Below are 18,006 nucleotides of genomic sequence, written 5' to 3'. Positions count from 1 at the left end.
AATGGCCTGGTTTTGCTTCACATTTCTCTACCTAAAGGATTTTTGTTTGGAAAATGTTTTTAAAGTAAGCCATTTTTGTTGTTGCTGTTGTTGTTCAAGAAAGGCAAGAGGTCTTGAAATGCACTGAAGTATCCCAGGTGCTTTATTGCCAGTGGGTGCCATGTTGCTGGCCCCTGGCTTAGAGCGACACAAAGCCTCACTGCCCCATTAGTTAACTGCACAAGAGATTCAAAGTGGTTATGCATGTCCACTCAGCTCTGCTAAATTTACTGAGATTATCAAAAACCACTTACACGACTAATGAGAATAGAGTGAAATCCAAGAAGGAATTGCTACTCATTTGACCTTTTCAGAATTCTGCAGTTAAGTGGCTAATGCACTTTTCATAAATGCTCTGTTAATATTTAGGCACATGAACCAGTTAACATTATTGCATTGTTTTCATTGTGGAAATCAGACTCCCTTGTGATCAAGCAAACTGAGGTTCATTACTAAGGCTGTGCCTAATACAGTACTTGTGGCATAAATAAAGCCAGCAAAATGGGAGACAAAGATTCAGCCCTGAGAATAAAGGGCATGTGCCTATTTCCAACCTGGCCATCGGTGACAAAGCCCTGGTGGTCCCTCCTTCTTTGCAAAGTGCCTGGGACAGAGCGCTTTGTAGCAGAAAAGTGGCAGGGAGCACAGGAGCACTTAACTCATTCATAGCTCTTAAGACCTATAGAGCATTCAAGCAGCTCACACAAAAATGCAGCTAAAACCAGAGAAAAAACATTAGCCTCCTGAAACTCATTTCTCCCGTCCCACAATTATTTCCTCTAACCACCGAAGTATTCTAGAATGCATAGCAAATGCCATTAAATGTCCCAGCTTCAAATTAAGAGACTTCCTAGATGTGAGACCATATACACCTGGAATACAAAGGATTTTGTTCTAAGTAAAAACATGCCCATAATTTTAAATGCCCTGATATAGCAGGATCAGTTGTGCATCAGTTAGGTCACTTACTACTTCTGATAAACCTCATGTATCTTTTAAAACAAGCTGTTTTCTCTTTGTAGCAATTTATTCTCTAAATTCAGCTCTCTTTCATGTTACATCATCTGGGGTGGACCAGATAATAAGCAGAATGGAAAAGGAATGGAATACCATTTAAAGTGTGCCATTTGATTTTTTAAAAAATTATCCTTTAATTTCAACTCTGAGAATTCTCCATTCCGGGCGTTCCACCTGACAGACGTACACCTAAGCATATCTCCCCTGGAAAAGGGTTTTGCCGGAGGTCTTCATGGCCCAGCTTCCTGTTTAAAAAGGAAGCCAACATGGTGCTTCTGTGGCCATCTTTCTCCAGGAGCATCCTATAAAGCTTAAAGAACATTAGACTATAACTTCCAGGAAGTGCTATGGAAGCTTCCTTTAAAAAAATATTACCAACAGGAAGCAAGGCTCAAGATAGCCATGCAACCTCAGGTATAAACTCTGGTCCAGGTGAGCAAAATATAGATGTCTATAGTTTGGGTATGTGGGCTGCAACTCCAGGAACACTTCCTGGGGAATTCTGGGAGTTGCGATTTAAAAAAAAGCCTCACCCCTTGAACCAAATATCAAGAGAAAGCAAGGAGGAAGAAATGAAGGCTATAATAAGCACCCAATGGATGACCATTTCTTCTAGCACACTCCTCTCTCAAGAGGCATTTTCTATTTGGAATGTATATCTGGACGACTGTGTGAACAAGCCTTATAAGTTAATTTACAAGGACTCAATGGAGGAATCATTTAACATCCACTAGATTTTCTGACTTCAGTGTTTGCCGAAATATCTCTGGAAGTAATAGACATCTCCAATTCTATAGGACTGGGATTTATGACAGAACAACAGGCAGATACTTGTAAAATAAACATACCCAACATCATCATCAACAACATGGGCATGGCTAATACAGTACTGGGGACCATTAAGAAAGAAACCGAAGGCTTGATTTTTGCTGCACAAGAACAAACATTCCAAACCAATGTTATGAAAGCTAATATTCAAGGAATTACTGCTAACAGCAAATGTCAACTCTGCCAAGAAAAATATAAAACTATGTCACACTTCATCTGTGAATGTCCAAAGACTGCACAAACAGATTACAAAATTAGCCATGATAGAGTGGCAACATAAGTGCACTGGTTATTGTGCAAAAAATATAACTTGCTAGCCTCCAAAAACCCATGAGAACATCAGTTAGTGAAGATGTCAGAAAATGACAAAGTTATGGGATTTCCTAATCCAAACTGGTAGACAACTTGAACATAACACACCAGACACAGTAGTTATAGAATGAAGAAATGTCTGGATCATTGACATTGCAATTCCAGGGAATGCCGGAGTTGAAAATAAAGAATTGGAAAAGCTCTCACAATACAGAGATCTGGCAATCGAAACATCTTGCTTTGGGATGAAACACACTTCAGTGGTCTCCAATGTTATTGGGGTTTTGGGAAAAATATCAAGAAATTTCACACAGTATTATAAGCAGTTGCAGATCTCAGAAATCACACCATCAGAGCTACAAAAAAACAGCAAGATTAGGAACAGCATACAATCTGTGCCAATATTTAAAACATGCTTAGGTTTTTGGTTAAAACTTATATCTGTTATATAATACCAATGTTTTCATAATTTTTGTTGATTGTGCCTCTTGTCTTTGAATAATAATAATAATAATAATATCCATTCTAACTTATGACAACCATTTTTCAGGGCTTTTCAGGTAGAGAGTACTCAGAAGTAGGTTACCATTCTCTTCTTCTGGGGAAATGTCTGGGGAAGAAGTGACTCCAAGTCCCATCCCAGGGGTTGTTTGTATTGAAAGCTGCTGAGAGGTCCAGGAGAACCAACAGGGACACACTCCCCCCCCCCCCGTCCTGTTCCTGGCGTAAGCCATCCACCAAGCAGTCTCCTCCTATAACCAGGCCTGAAGCCAGACTGAAATTGATATGAAGCCCATGTTTAATTTAACATGTTTCAATGAAAGGTCATGAAATAGATCCAAATCTAATACCTTTGTATTTGGTCACCACCGCTGAGTTCATGCTATGAGGTTCTTGGAAAGTGACAGTGAGTGATGTACTGCTTGTTACCATAAGGCAGACATTAGTTGGTGCCTCGGGGGCTCCTGGGAGTGAAGAGAAAATATTATGTCATAGGCAAAACAAATACCTTTCAAAACAGTACTCAAAAGTCAAAACCATGCAACAGTGGAGAGCTCAGGTTTACAGATATTTGTTTTTGGCTTTTAAACTAAGGAGCAGTCCAGACTCATGAGGGCTGATGAGATCCATTTATTTCTCGAGTGGTTTTATCTCTCTTGGATAAGAGCGGAAACACTCCCTTCATCCAGCACTTCCCAAAATATATGCCAACAATGTATGCAATCCTGACTTGGGGATCTGTTGAATTGAAGATTAGGACAAGTTATGATCAGAAGAAACCAGGAGGTCATACATTTAGGTGCAAGGAAAAAGAGAAAGCGGTAACAGGGATGGAAAAGGGAACATGAGCTGGTTTCTAATTTTTGATAAGAGCAGGGAGAGAGAGGGAAAGAGCTTGTCAATGAAACATTTTTTTCTCCCATAAAGAACAGAACAATTTAAAGATTTTAATTACTTCAGGGTTTGCTTTTCAGCTGATTAAAATAAATTATCTATTAAATCTAAATAAAACACAAACACAGCAGAACCCCCATATCTGCAGAATTGGTGTACTACAAAAATTTCAATGCAGAGATTTGGCTGAAATATTGAAAGAAGTGTAGGATAATTACAATTCGGTAAGTCAAAGCTACAAGTTCTGTTCCAATGGAAACAATGAACTGGGAGGTTTAGATTTCACACAAATCTTCTTTCATGCCAGGTCAAACTATTGGTCCATCTAACCTAATACTACCACCTACTCAAGGGTGTCTGTATGCAAAACATGAAGTTGTTCTAGACCTGATCTTTTCGAACATCAGGACTGATGAACCCAATTACATTAGATGCAGAACAATAGATTGCTGCATTTTGGGGTAGAAACAAACATTATATTGCCTGTGATTAGCACTGTAACTACATTAGTGCTAGAGAGATGTAATTCGGGCAGACCTTCCTGTATGAAAAACCATGTTTCAATGGAATTGCAGCTTAAGTTTTTTAAGGCTTCAGTTGTGAAAACAAATTACAAAAAGAAAGCAATACAAAATTCAGATTGCATCAGGTGAGAAAAACCTCATTGTGTGCTCTGGGGGATTCAGTAATTAAGCCATTCCCTCTTCTAATGAGAGATTATCAGGAATGCCAATTTCTGCCCTTAATGATGAACCATTCTCATTTTGACACTAGAGACCTTAAGAGAGCAATTAGTGACTGCAGAGGTTTCTATACACTGATTACAAATGGCAACCTGCCTTGTCCAATGGACAGACAATTGGATACATTTTCTTGAACCTCACAGTTTTCTTTATTCCAGATATGGACATATTGTTTTACCTACACCAGTTTTCCTACCTATCTAATTCAGGTTAATTGTTCTGCATAAATGCTAGTGGGGAATAATTAGGAAATGGCTGTGCTATAAACCTTCCAGGTGTGCTTATACTTAGGGCCATGTCATGCATGCATTGCACCCCTGGGTGTTCTTACTGGAAAGTTCAAAGCCTGACTTCATGCGTTTGTAGAGCCGGTATCTCCACTCCCAGGCCTTCAGCTGCTTTTCCTTCTCACAACTGTCCGTACTGAGACCATCGTTCATTACTTGTGCAGACAGGTCGTTCACTCGTTGTTGAGCTTCTTGAACTAAGTGGTTCAGGTGGATTGACCTGCTTTCCATATCAACAACTGCTTGGAGAAAAGAACTGTGAGTCAGGCCTTTTAATAAGCAAATTACAGCAAGAATAGAAAGAAAAATACTGATCATCTCTGGCCAAAAACACACTGAGTCTCAGAATCTTCAGCAACACTTCAAGAGACCCTAAAGATCTGCATGAGACCCAGCATAGAGATTGCAAGAAGCAGTGATGGCGGCCACAGGTGCTCTTTTCAGAGCCAAGCTGGCCACCATGCATGGTTAGTACACTGTGTTCATTTTGTTGGGTTGTCCATGGTGTAGCTCTGATGATATACTGTACTCATTTGCTGGTACTTTAAAGATATTGCTGAAGAGTTTGGTCTATTTCTGTAGACTGCCCAACCAGACTTTGGCAAAGCATTGCTATAACCACTTAAACATGAGCACAAACTAAGGCTATATTTTCGTCCCCTTGGAGGACCATTTATGTATGATTTCGATATTTTGCCTTTCAATGCAACATTCAAGGTGGCTTGTAACAAGAATCAGAAACCTATCGATAAAATGAATAACACAAACAAAATGCTGCAGGTTGTTCTGGGTTTTTTGGGCTCTTTGGCCATTTTCTGAAGGTTGTTCTTCCTGACGTTTCGCCAGTCTCTGTGGCCGGCATCTTCAGAGGACAGAGCACAGTTTGCTGTCCTCTGAAGATGCCAGCCACAGAGACTGGCGAAACATCAGGAAGAACAACCTTCAGAAAACGGCCAAAGAGCCCAAAAAACCCACAACAACCATTAGATCCTGGCCGTGAAAGCCTTCGTGAATATATTAAAATGCTACAGCCTCATAATTCTTAGAACCACTGAGAAAACGCCGCATGGTGGTGGGTGAGCACTGAGCCAGTATGAGGGAATAACCAGAGAAAAGACTTAAATAGTCCCACCAACAAATGGCAAGGAGAGGTGGAGTGTTTTGACCTGTGTTGAAGGAACTAGGCAAACATATTCAAAGGGGTTATTAACATAAAGCATGGTGTCATCAGCAACTGGGCCTCTTGCTAGTTTGCACCTGCTGCTTGATAAGATGGTGACACTTAAGGAAAGTTTGAAACATGGTCAGTTCTGTGAAGAAATTACATGAGCACTGCTCTAAATCTTCCTTAGATATGTCGAGCCAATGATTCCCTTTTCCCTGCAGCCCCTATCTTGGTTCATAATCTTCTTCATCTTCAGACTTGGACTGCAGTGTGTGCCAATGGAGAAGCTGGATTTTCATCACACTGTCCATCTGAGGGTACAAACCACACAATGCAGCAAATCTTGACAGAAATTCTGAAGCGTGCTGTAGCGCACTGAATTTTGGAGTCGTCAGACTGGTTTCACAGCACTCAGTGCTATGAAGCTTGCATGAAATACCATGTTTCCCTAAAAATAAGACAGGGTCTTATATTAATTTTTGCTCCAAAAAACGCAGTAGGGCTTATTTTCAGGGGATGTTTCATTTTTTTTTCATGTGCAACAATCTACATTTATTCAAATACAGTCATGTCATCTTCTTCTGGTTGCTGCACAATGCTTTCACTTAACTAGGGCTTATTTTTGGGGGGTAGGACTTACATTCTGAGCATCCTGAAAAATCATACTAGGGCTTATTTTCTGGTTAGGTCTTATTTTGGGGGAAATAGGGTACCAGTTCATGAAGCTACTGCTAGAACGGTGTGAGGGTTTGTACCAGTTCATCGGCAAGGCACCACAGGTGCTGCACGTTCCTTTCCCCCAACCTCTCTGGCCAGCAACCCCACTCACCAGTTGGCATGCGCTGCTCTTCTCCTGTTCTTCACACGATCGTCCAGTCACAGCAGGAGCTCATGCTTCCTTCCTCCACCTCCTCCAGCAGCTGCCCATTCAGACAAGGAGGCAGGGCAGAGATTCCTGCAGGGTCACCTTAGAATGGGCAACTGCCAGAGGAGGCGGAAGAGGAAAGCATGAGCTCCTGCTGCGATTGGAAAATCATGCAAAGAGCAGGAAAAGTGCCATTCAAAGTGGTGATTTATAGAGATCAGTGCACTAGGACAGAAAACCTTGTCCCATGAACTGTAATATTTAGCAATGAATTAGAGCAATTAGAACTGGACTAAATCCAACAGCATCCCACCTAGAGGAGACTCAATAAAATGAATGGACATTACTAGGCATATAACTTATTTAACTCCCAATGACTTTAAAAGGTCAACCCTGTGTAGAACTAATATTGTAGTTAGCCCAATGTCTATAAATGTTGTTTGGGGGGATTTGACTCTAGAAAAATAACCACAACCATATCAAACTTTGATAGTGCACATTAGTATTTATGTATCTCCCTTTATGAGCCTGCCTGAGTGTTAAGATCATCGGGGGAGGCCTTTGTCTTAGTCCCGCCACCCTCACAAGTGCGTTTGGTGGGGACATGGGAGAGGGCCTTCTCTGTCACTGCTCCTAGACTCTGGAACTCCCTCCCACAGGAGTTCAGGTTGTTCGGATGAGGCATCTTTGCTGTCCTTATTGAAGCAATCAATAACCTTTTTCTTCAAGCAAGCTTTTCTTAGTGACTGACTGTCCCGGAGACGTTTTAAAATGACATGGTTTGCATTTTGTCGCCTCTAAATCGGTTTTAGTAACGCTTTACCTAACTGTTTAAATATAATATTAATTCCTTTAATATTTTAATAATTCACTATTTTTTAGCTTTAATGTTGTGTTATATATTAAGGATATATAGGATGAAGGAGCTTTTATCTGAAATGACTTGTCCTCCGATTATTTCACAATTGAAAAGAAAAATTGAATTGCTATTTCTCAACTGGTTTAATTTAGAACCTAACCAGTTCTGTTCACATGCAATCCCAGCCACTGAAGTGGGAAAGGGAACTGGACATACAGCCCCCATTTTTTTGCATGCAACTCCCTAATTTGTGCATATGTGTGCATGGACCTGCATGCGCACATGCCCACAGAAGCAGACTTTGAGTTTGATGCACACCCCTAGGTGGACCTGGAACAAAAATATAATGATAAGCACAGTGCTGTATTTTCAAACGGGAATGAAGTGGTTGTAGATTCATAGGCATGTTTGTATTAATGACGGGAAATGAATACTAATTTATGATTGCCCCTGTATGCCATCAGACTGCATTTATTTACAGATGAAGTCAATGAAAAATTAGTTTAGTCTTCTTCTTCTCTTTTTTTTTTTTTCCAAAGCTGCTCTTTGGAACACTCAAGGCTGTGTTTTCCTGGAGATTTGTCATGCCTGATGAATGTTGCTTCAGCCGTCAATCACATCCTCCAAACTCTGTCACCCTTGGGTTTTTCCCCCAGTCACGAACCGTCACAGAAAAATAAACAAATAAATACGAAACTGCACAACCGTTTTCATTGAGCAGCTTCACTATACAACGGAAGGAGAGGGAGGAATCTCTTGGGAAAGCTAAAAGAGGCCAGGAGGAATGATAATGTAAGTGCTATGGGTACAGCATGAGCAGTAAAAGTGCACCAATCCTGAGACCTCAACAGCAAGCAGTGGTGGAGGGAAATACACACCCTCACGTACACGCACAGCCCAGTAGAAAAAATTTTTTTGGCAATAGTAGCAGCCTCAAGGTGCAATTTCCTGGAGCCTGGAGATTGACAGGTCCATACTAAATGTTGTTAATTTAACTAACTCCAAATTAATAGGAGAGCCTGCTAGGCCTGAACCCCTGAACACACAGTTTCATTATGGCCTTGCTGGGAAAGGCCTAAATATAGGCATTATCAGTCCTGAGCAAAATACGTAGGCTTCAATGTATTTTTAGCCAAAAGTATAAGGCGTCAGAATGTGTGTCATGGCTTAGAACATGATTAATTGACCCGGCAAGTCCCTTCGTCTCCTTTCGCAAACAAACAAACAAACAAAAAAACGCTGTCCCGCAAAGAAAGACAAAGGATTGTTTCACAAACTCCTCTAAGTGCTCCTAGTGTATTAGTTTCATGCTGATACTGAACCAGGATTGGCTTTGGCAGCAGCCAGTTCAACACACCACAGCACAACCACAGAGTACAAGGATTCCATTTGTTGCCAGCTTTTAGTCTCGCTTCAGATTCTAGATGTATTTATTTTCCTACTTATTGATTGTGCAGTTTCTTGTGCAATCTGGTGCTCTTAAAACAAAACAAACATGGCAGAGTTCCTTAGCCCACAGGATTATTATATTGGATTAACGGAAGGAACGGAGGGTACTGCGGAGTATCTGTGCAATGCTGGCTGAGCGCTAGGAGATGCACGTGCCTCTAACGGAAATTCTAAAAGGCAAACACGAACTTTTGCATGAAATACTTGTGAAATGTCAAAGACACTGCATGTTTTCAGAGAAGACCTCACACATCATTTCCATATCTGTGTGGTGAGTGGGTGGTGATGAGATGATTTTTAGATCAGGGATATGCACCATCTTTGGTTCGTGTTGGTTCTTCCTTTGGATGAACAAATTTTCAGCTCTTCCCAGCCTTGCCTCCTCTGGCAGGTAACCACTCAGAAGCGACACCCAGAGGAGGTGGCCCAGGGAACCCGGGACTCAGCCTCTACGCAGAAGCCCAACGAAGAAGGCAGGGCTCGGAAGTGCCGAACCCCTGTTTGTGTCCATCTCTAGTGGCCACTTTCTATGATCCTCTTTTTTTTTTTCCTTTTTCTTTGAGTAGCTACCTCGAGTCTTCATTAGACTTGAGACTGAGTATACGGGCAAATGTGGGATGAATGAAAGATGCCATTGTGTGGGCTTGGACTGGATAAGTCAAAGTAACACTAGGGACTGGCTCCCCTTTACTTCATTTTCTACCTTCTTTTATTTATTTATCTTTTCCACAGCTGCGGCTGGTCTTTACTTACAGCAGCCATTGTCACATTTGATGGGGGCCACAGACTGAAAACTTTTTTTAATTTTGTTTTTCTATTCCTCTGTTCATATTGTATCCTTGTTTGTTGGGGTCCCTGGAATCTGAGAAGAGCTCCTATTAGGGGCATGGCAAAAACACACACACACACAAAACACCAGGTTGAGAATGGCTGACTTACAAGACCGTTTTCCCCTTTTAGATGCCCATACAGGACCCTGATTTGGGCTAGGCAGTGTACACATATGGCTAGCCAGGCTATTGACTGGGGACACTATGAGAACATTTTCCCCACCTCCAATACATCCCTCTCCACCTTAATTTATTGTATTTCACTAATTGGTGTACTGCAAGAGTGTCGCAGACATTTTCTGACTGAATCATAGCACCCTATAGCTTCTTCTGTGGCCATGACACCACTGCACTAGCAGGTTTCCTTCAGAGGAAACAGGGATGAGTGTCAGTTGGGCAACAGTGCCCAGCAGATGTGGAGGGGGGGATTCATAGAAGGACAGGGGATGGGAAAGAAATAGAGTGCAATGGTTCTTGGAAAAAGAAAGAAGGAAGGAAAAACATGCTGTTTATATACCACCTGACAATATGCCCCCCCCAGTGATCTGGATATTCCATTTACCAACTTTGGAAAGGTGTAAGCCTGAGTCAACCTTGAGCCAGCTACCTGGGCCTGTCAAGATTGAACTCAGGGTGTGAGCAGAATCTTGACTGCAGTACTGCAGTTTAACCACTGCACCATGAGGAAGGAAGGAAGGAAGGAAGGAAGGAAGGAAGGAAGGAAGGAAGGAAGGAAGGAAGGAAGGAAGGAAGGAAGGAAGGAAGGAAGGAACAAACAAACAAACAAACAAACAAACAAACCTTGCCTGCATACTTCATACCACTACATTCACAAAACTGATGGTGCTGCATTGTGCTTCTCATTCCCAGTCATAGCCCTTGGTTTTCTCCTTTTGCACCCCTTGCCAATCTGGAAATATGTAACTATTACATGGATCTCAGAACAAACCAATTTCAGCCCAGAAATAACTCAGGGTAGGTCAGCCCCAATCTGTATAGCAAATATTCAGATACAAAATGGATTGGGTAGGACTTGCATGCCCCTCATTTAGATAAAGTGTAGCTACTTGTAAAAGAGAAGGAAGTGGTATATAAATCTGGAAGCCTCTGAAAACCAAGCTTTTCAGATGGCACCCATGAACCTCATTGGAGCAGAATTCTAATTGAAACTAGAAACATTGAACTTTGCTTTGTTGTGAACAAAAAGGATCCGTTTTCTTTCTAAATGTAAAATAGAATTTGAAAAGCAACAACCCAGCAATAACACCACCGCTTTGGAAACCAAACTTAAAAAAAAAACAAAAAAACCCAGAGCTGAAATTCAAGTTTGGGGATTTTTTATGTGCGTGCATGTCGGTCTGGTCTCTGGGTGTCTGTATGGGTATACTATGTATATACTTACAATGACAATAAATTTATTTGATGTTTGATGTCTCCTCACTAGCTTCAGTTCATATTTCTACATTTGCCAACAACATTTCTCTACGTATGTGTAGCCAGATCTCTAGGCAGACCAGTGGCCGTGCTGCCTAAGGGGTTCAAAAAGCGGTAATCCACTCCTTCCCACAAAACAACATCCCAAATCTCTTTTCCCACCCTTTTTACCTACCATACATAAGCAGCCATACAACTGGCTTCTCATATCTTGAGCCCTCTCTTGCCACAGTATTTACCTGGCATTTTCTGTATAATTCGGCAAACATTTGCATTTTGGGCTATACTTACAGTGCGGGCTCTCCCTAGCCCCGACTTTCAAAAGAAGCTTGGCAATAGGCACATTATTTGTTAGGACTGCTATATCCAGTGCAGTTAATCCTTCACTATTAGGAGTGTTGAGATCCAGTTCCTCAGGCGTATATTGATAGAGGAGGATCTGAACAGCCTCGAGGTCCTGCTGCTCCACCGCCTCAAGCATGGCTTCACAGCATTGGAGGTTCTGTTCACCAGCACCAGAAGATTCACAAAAAAATTAAAAACAAAACAAAAACAAAAAGAAATAGTGTCATCATGACCAGTGGGGTAGGGTTCAGTCCTACATAAAGCCATTATAAATAACCTGTTTATGAATAATATCACCTCAAGCTGAGCTCCATCATCAGTGGCAATATATTCTCACTTTCTTCCTCACACACAAACACACCAATGCCGGTCAAGGTCAAGTGCATGAGGGTCAAATCACACATCACGACAGCAAATCATTAAAAGAAGAAAAGCCTTAACAGTAGAAAATGTCTGACTGCGGAAAGTGCTTTTTATCCCTCCTGTAGTCAGCAAATTGTTTCGCTCTGTTCTGTGACTGGTCATCAGGAGGGCTTCATTTACTAGCCTGGTTTCTGAGACTTGATTGCCTGGAACAAGAGCTGGTGTGCATCAGAGAAAATGATTTGACAGGAGGTTTTTGTTTTGTTTTCCTCTCTTGTTTGTTGCAGATTTTTTATGCCTATCACCAATTTTACAGCTCAGTCGTTTAGGTACATTATTTTTTAGGACTGCTATATCCAGTACTGTTCCTAATTTTGCTGATTTTTTGTAGCTCTGATGATGTTATTTCTGAAATCTGCAAAGTTCCAAATACAGTAGTCCTAGAATGAGCTGGAATTTTTAGCATGTATACATTACTGAAACAGTGACATCTACATTGGCTTGGGCATGTTGTGAGAATGGCTGATGGTTGGATTCCCAAAGATCTGCTGTATGGAGAATTAATGCAGGGAAATCGCCCCAGAGGGAGACCACAGCTGCGATTCAAGGATATCTGCAAGCAGGATCCGAAGGCCTTAGGAATGGACCTCAACAGATGGGAAACCTTGACATCTGAGAGTTCAGCCTGGAGACAGGTGGTGCATCATGGCCTCTCCCAATTTGAAGAGACCCTTGTCCAGCAGGCCGAGGCAAAGAGGCAGTCCCGAAACCAGCAAAATCAGGGAGCTGGACAGGGGACAGACTGTATTTGTCTTCAGTGTGGAAGGGATTGTCACTCTTGAATTGGCCTTCTCAGCCACACTAGACACTGTTCCAAGTCCTCCATACAGAGCATGTTACCATAGTCTCTCGAGACTGAAGGATGCCTACACACAGTTTAGATATCTGGCAAAATAGCGAGAGTGTTGTCATTTAATTCCCCACTGTGCATCATAAAAAAGGCAGACTGTGCAGCCTTAGGCAAGCTGCATCATCATCAGCATATTAAGATTATGATTCAAAGATACCAGGCACAATCAATCAAAATTATAAAAGCATTGACTGGTGTTATATAACAAATACAAGTTTTAACCAAAAACCTAAGTATCTGTTAAATATCAACACAGTATATATGCTGTTCCTAATCTTGCTGTTTTTTTTTGTAGTTCTGATCATGTTATTTCTGAAATCTGCAACTGGTTATAATATTGTGTGAAATTGTTTGATATTGTTCCCAAAGCCCCGATGACACTGGAGACCACTGAGGCAATTTTCATCCACAAGGGAGATACAGTATTTCAGTTGCCTGGTCTCTATATTTTGTTTATTTTTCCCATTCTTTATCTTCAACTCTGGCATCTCCTGGAATTGCAATGTTAATTATCCAGACATTTCCTCATTCTATTTCTGCTATGTCTGGTGTGTTATTATAATAATATTATTAGTTTATTATATGTTATTGTTGCGTTTCATAGGAACTGCCGTGATCTTGAAAATAATGGATGAAAAGAAATATTTTAAATAAGTAAAAATAGACAAAAATTCTGTACTCCTGACCAGGATATCCAGTGCTCTGGAGTAGGAGAGGATAATGCATAATGTAATAATAATTATGATTAAATATTTATTTGTATTCTCAAAGGCTTTCACGGCCGGGATCCGATGGTTGTTGTAGGTTTTTCGGGCTGTTTGGCCGTGTTCTGGAGGTTTTTCTTCCTAACATTTGGCCAGTCTCTGTGTCCGGCATCTTCAGAAAACAGGAGTTAGAACTCTGTCTGTGTCCTAGCTCCTGTCCTCTGAAGATGCCGGCCACAGAGACTGGTGAAACGTTAAGAAGAAAAACCTCCAGAACACGGCCAAACAGCCTGAAATGCCTACAACAACTAAATATTTATTTCTTTATTTAATTTATCTCCTGCCCATCTCCAGTGAGCACAGGCAGACACATGCTGCTTTCCCCTTACTATGTTATCGCTGCATAAATCCTGTGCAGTCACAGGAAAAGCGTGTGAACCTTAGTACGTTTTGTGGCTCAGCGGGAACATGAACCTGCATCTCCCGAGTTTCAGCCCATCATCTGAGCCACTGCTCCATGGTACCAGGACATGAGGTATATTAGGAAGGAAAAATGTCATATTGAGATACTGTTTTTGCGTGTGAATAAATGCCTTTATTCAGGGCCAGCCCTACTATTAGCCAGAAAGAAGCAGCCATTCAAAACAGCAGATTATGGATGCAATGTAGAGCCTGGTTAGCTATTTCATTTATACCATGTTTCCCTGAAAATAAGACAGGGTCTTATATTAATTTTTGCTCCAAAAAACGCAGTAGGGCTTATTTTCAGGGGATTTTTTTTTCATGTGAAATGATCTACTTTTATTCAAATACAGTCATGTCATCATCTTCTGGTTGCTGCACAATGGTGGAAGGCAGGGTTTCACTTAGCTAGGGCTTATATTACGAACATCTTGAAAAACCATACTAGGGCTTATTTTCAGGTTAGGTCTTATTTTCAGGAAAACAGGGTAACTACTATGCTTATTGTGCTAGGGAGGGCAATAGACTCTTGTGTTCCAAAATAACTAGGTTTGCTTTGGTTTTTATACACCTTTATTTGTTGTATAATGGCCTAGTGAAGTAAAAATGTATTCCCCTTTCCTGCTGTGCCTCAGGCAGTAAAATGTAGTCAAGACCACCTTATATTGCCAGGGGTTCATCTCCTTGATTTAAGGTCACTTTTCTATCAGAATCACATCTGATACATTGAAGCAGACATTTCAGTGAATAGAGGGGGTGTTACAAAACGATCACACTGATCCTCAAAAGCTTTTTGTATCTCTTAACAATATGGCTACACTGGTGGCAATTTTAGTCTATGCGAAATAATTTGGCATCATCTTCTATAATTCATACCATATTTCTTGATTTCTGAGAAGCATGCACAAGTGTTTACAAGAAAACTGTGTATGTGGTTTTTCTCTTTATTCACTTAGAAATAAATATAATTTGAAAGAGATTTAGCCATTTAAGCTCTTCATGAGAAGTTCAGGTACAGCTGCAATCTCTCAGATGTATATTTAGACTGTATTAAGTAGTTTTCCTAGAAAGAAAGAAAGAAAGAAAGAAAGAAAGAAAGAAAGAAAGAAAGAAAGAAAGAAAGAAAGAAAGAAAGAAAGAAAGAAAGAAAGAAAGAAAGAAAGAAAGAAAGAAAGAAAGAAAGAAAGAAAGAAAGAGAGAGAGAGAGAGAGACAGACAGACAGACAGACAGGAAGGAAGGAAGGAAGGAAGGAAGGAAGGAAGGAAGGAAGGAAGGAAGGAAGGAAGGAAGGAAGGAAGGAAGGAAGGAAGGAAGGAAGGAAGGAAGGAAGGAAGGAAGAAAGAAAGAAAGAAAGAAAAAGAAAAAAGAAAGAAAGAAATTGAAATTCAGGGTCAAATTACATGTGGTGTTATATGTGTCTTTCCTGCAATTTTTAAAAAGATTTGTTGGGGTTGCTGATAGTGACTTTTATCCCAAAAGCAAATACTAGGTTTAGAAGATACATTCTCTACAGAATCACTGCTGGAAAGAAGGAGCTGAATTCTCCCCTCTAATCATGTAGGGAATCCTTATAAATTTTCTTGTGCTCATTAAAAAAAGAGATAAGAACATAAGAAGACCCCTGCTGGATCAGGCCAAGGGACTATCTACAGCTCCGTGTATCTCACAGCAGCCCCACCAGATGCCTCCGGGAACACATGAGACAACTAGATATCTGTCTCCTGATACCCCTCCCCTGCATCTGGGATTGTGTGAGAGGGAAAAGAGCTTCCCTCTATCCACTTTATCCATCCCCTGCAGAATTTTATGTCTCAATCATGGTCCCCCTCAGGCACCTTTTCCCTTGACTAAGGAGCCCCAAACACTGTAGCCTTTCCTCCTAAGGGAGGTGTCCCAGCCCAGTCATCATTTTAGTCGCTCTCTTCTGCACCTTTTCCAGTTCCACTATGTCTTTTTTGAGGTGTGGCAACCAGAACTGTACGCACTAAACCAGCGGTTTGTATAATGGAATTATAATGTTGGCTGTTTTATTTTCAATCCCCTTTTTAATGGTACCTAGCATGGAATTGGCCTTCTTCACTGCTGCTGCACACTGGGTTGACACTTTCATCGAGCTGTCCACCAGCACACCAAGATCTCTTTCCTGATCCGTCACGTGCAGCTCAGAACCCATCAGCTCATAACTAAAGTTTTGATTTTTCGCCCCAATGTGTATTACTTTACATTTTCCTATATTGAAACACATTTGCCATTTTGCCGCCCATTCTCCCAGTTTGGAGAGATCCTTCTGGAGCTCTTCATAATCCCTTCTGGTCTTCACCACCCAGAAAAGTTTTGTATCTCATCTGCAAACTTGTCCACCTCACTGCTCATCCTTGTCTCCAGGTCATTTATGAACAGGCTGAAAAGCACTGGTCCCAGGACAGATCCCTGGGGCACACCACTCTTCACCTCTATCCATTGTGAAAATTACCCATTGACACCTACTCTCTGTTTCCTGATTCACAATGAATTCTCAGTCCATAAGAGGACCTGCTTTCTCATCCCGACTGTGGAGTTTTCTCAGCAGCCTTTGATGAGGGACCGTGTCCCTCACCAAATGAGTGAACCATGGCAAGCTTTTTCACTCCTACAGGACAGCAAAATGACCAGTACTTTCCGGTCAGCAGCAACATTAGGAAAGTAAAGCCAAACAAAACAAAACAACACAAAAACACACACACACACACACATGTATAGTTTTGTGCACAAACTTTACATTTTGGCCAGAAAACATTCATTTCATCATTTTAAAAACCTTGTGTTTTGTGTAAACTATAGGGTTCCCCTTAAAAACCCCTACTTCTCTGTTTTTCCCCCAAAAATGCAAATGCAAAATATGCATAAAGTCTCTTGATATCTCACCCAGCAGGAAGGAAATATTTTTGCTTTCATTTGTGAAAATGAATTAGCTATGATTTGCATCCCCAACTGCTCCCTGCTCTGCTCATATTAATTCATCAGCATCCCCACCTGATGCAGTCACACTGTCTGAAAAATAAACATAAAACCTTGCATATTGGTGCACAGGCATGTTTCCTTTCAACTGTAATTTGGACTCCATGTGGAAAATCCAAGGTGCCCAAACTCTAGCAATTACAAATAACAAATATTTACTGGTATATTTTTATGACTCCCTCTCCTTCTTGATGTTCTATTGAGAAACAGAGCTGTGTGCAAAGAGAAGTAGGTCAGTTACTATTGATATATAATCCAGTGTTGTGAATAGACAGGGGAACAAATAAAAAAACGAATCCGTATATTCGTGAAATATCACTGATTCTGGGATATTTGTCCCTTCATATTCATTAGGTCTGGAGACCCCAACAAATATGAAGGGATCAGTATTGCCTATTTACTTTGTATCTTTGTGCAGATTGGCTGCCCAACGGAAATTGAGTTTGCCTTCCTGCAGTCAGCCTACTTGTCAATGTCCTGACCATCAGCGGGACATTGACAAGCAGGCTGGCGGCAGGAAGGCAAACCCCAGGTTCAGTTCCTCCAGCCAGCCTGCTTGTCAATGTCCCAACAATTAGCTGATGATCAGGACATTGACAAGCAGGCTGGCTGGAGGAACTGAACCTGGGGTTTGCCTTCCCACAGCCAGCCTGCTTGTCAGTCACTGGACCATCAGCTGATAGTTGGGTCATTGACAAGCAGCCGGGTTGCCAGAAGGCAAACCCCAGGTTTAGTTCTTGTAGCCAGCCTGCTTGTCAACATTCCAACCATCAGCTGATCCTCAGTCACTGACAAACAGACTGGCTGTGGGAAGGCAAAGGTGGTGGTGGGGAGGGCAGTCAGCCTGTTTGTCAATATCGTCACCTTCAGCTGATTGTCAGATCATTGACAAGCATGTGGGAACTGAAACCAGGGTTTGCCTTCCTGCAGCCAGCCTGCTTGACAATGTCCCGTTGATCAGCTGTTCAATGGGACATTGTGTTTTAAGAGTGAATCAACAA

The 18,006-nt window shown here is 41.3% G+C and overlaps 1 protein-coding gene across 2 annotated transcripts in view; it reads right to left on the bottom strand.

Moving 5' to 3' along the window:
* Positions 1–18,006, bottom strand: part of ANKFN1 (ankyrin repeat and fibronectin type III domain containing 1) — a 328,869-nt gene that overhangs the window by 104,270 nt on the left and 206,593 nt on the right. For both annotated transcript variants that reach the window (XM_078385159.1, XM_072990937.2), the window contains exons 3-5: positions 11,515–11,725; positions 4,666–4,860; positions 3,048–3,161 (exon numbers count right to left, since the gene is read on the bottom strand). In XM_078385159.1, the coding sequence (XP_078241285.1) occupies positions 3,048–3,161; positions 4,666–4,860; positions 11,515–11,725 (520 nt within the window). The remainder of the gene's footprint in view (positions 1–3,047; positions 3,162–4,665; positions 4,861–11,514; positions 11,726–18,006) is intronic.

The sequence above is a fragment of the Pogona vitticeps genome, chromosome 2 (genome assembly GCF_051106095.1).
Source record: "Pogona vitticeps strain Pit_001003342236 chromosome 2, PviZW2.1, whole genome shotgun sequence".
In the NCBI taxonomy this organism is placed as follows: Eukaryota; Metazoa; Chordata; class Lepidosauria; order Squamata; family Agamidae; genus Pogona; species Pogona vitticeps.
This window is presented reverse-complemented; position numbering and strand designations above follow the sequence as displayed.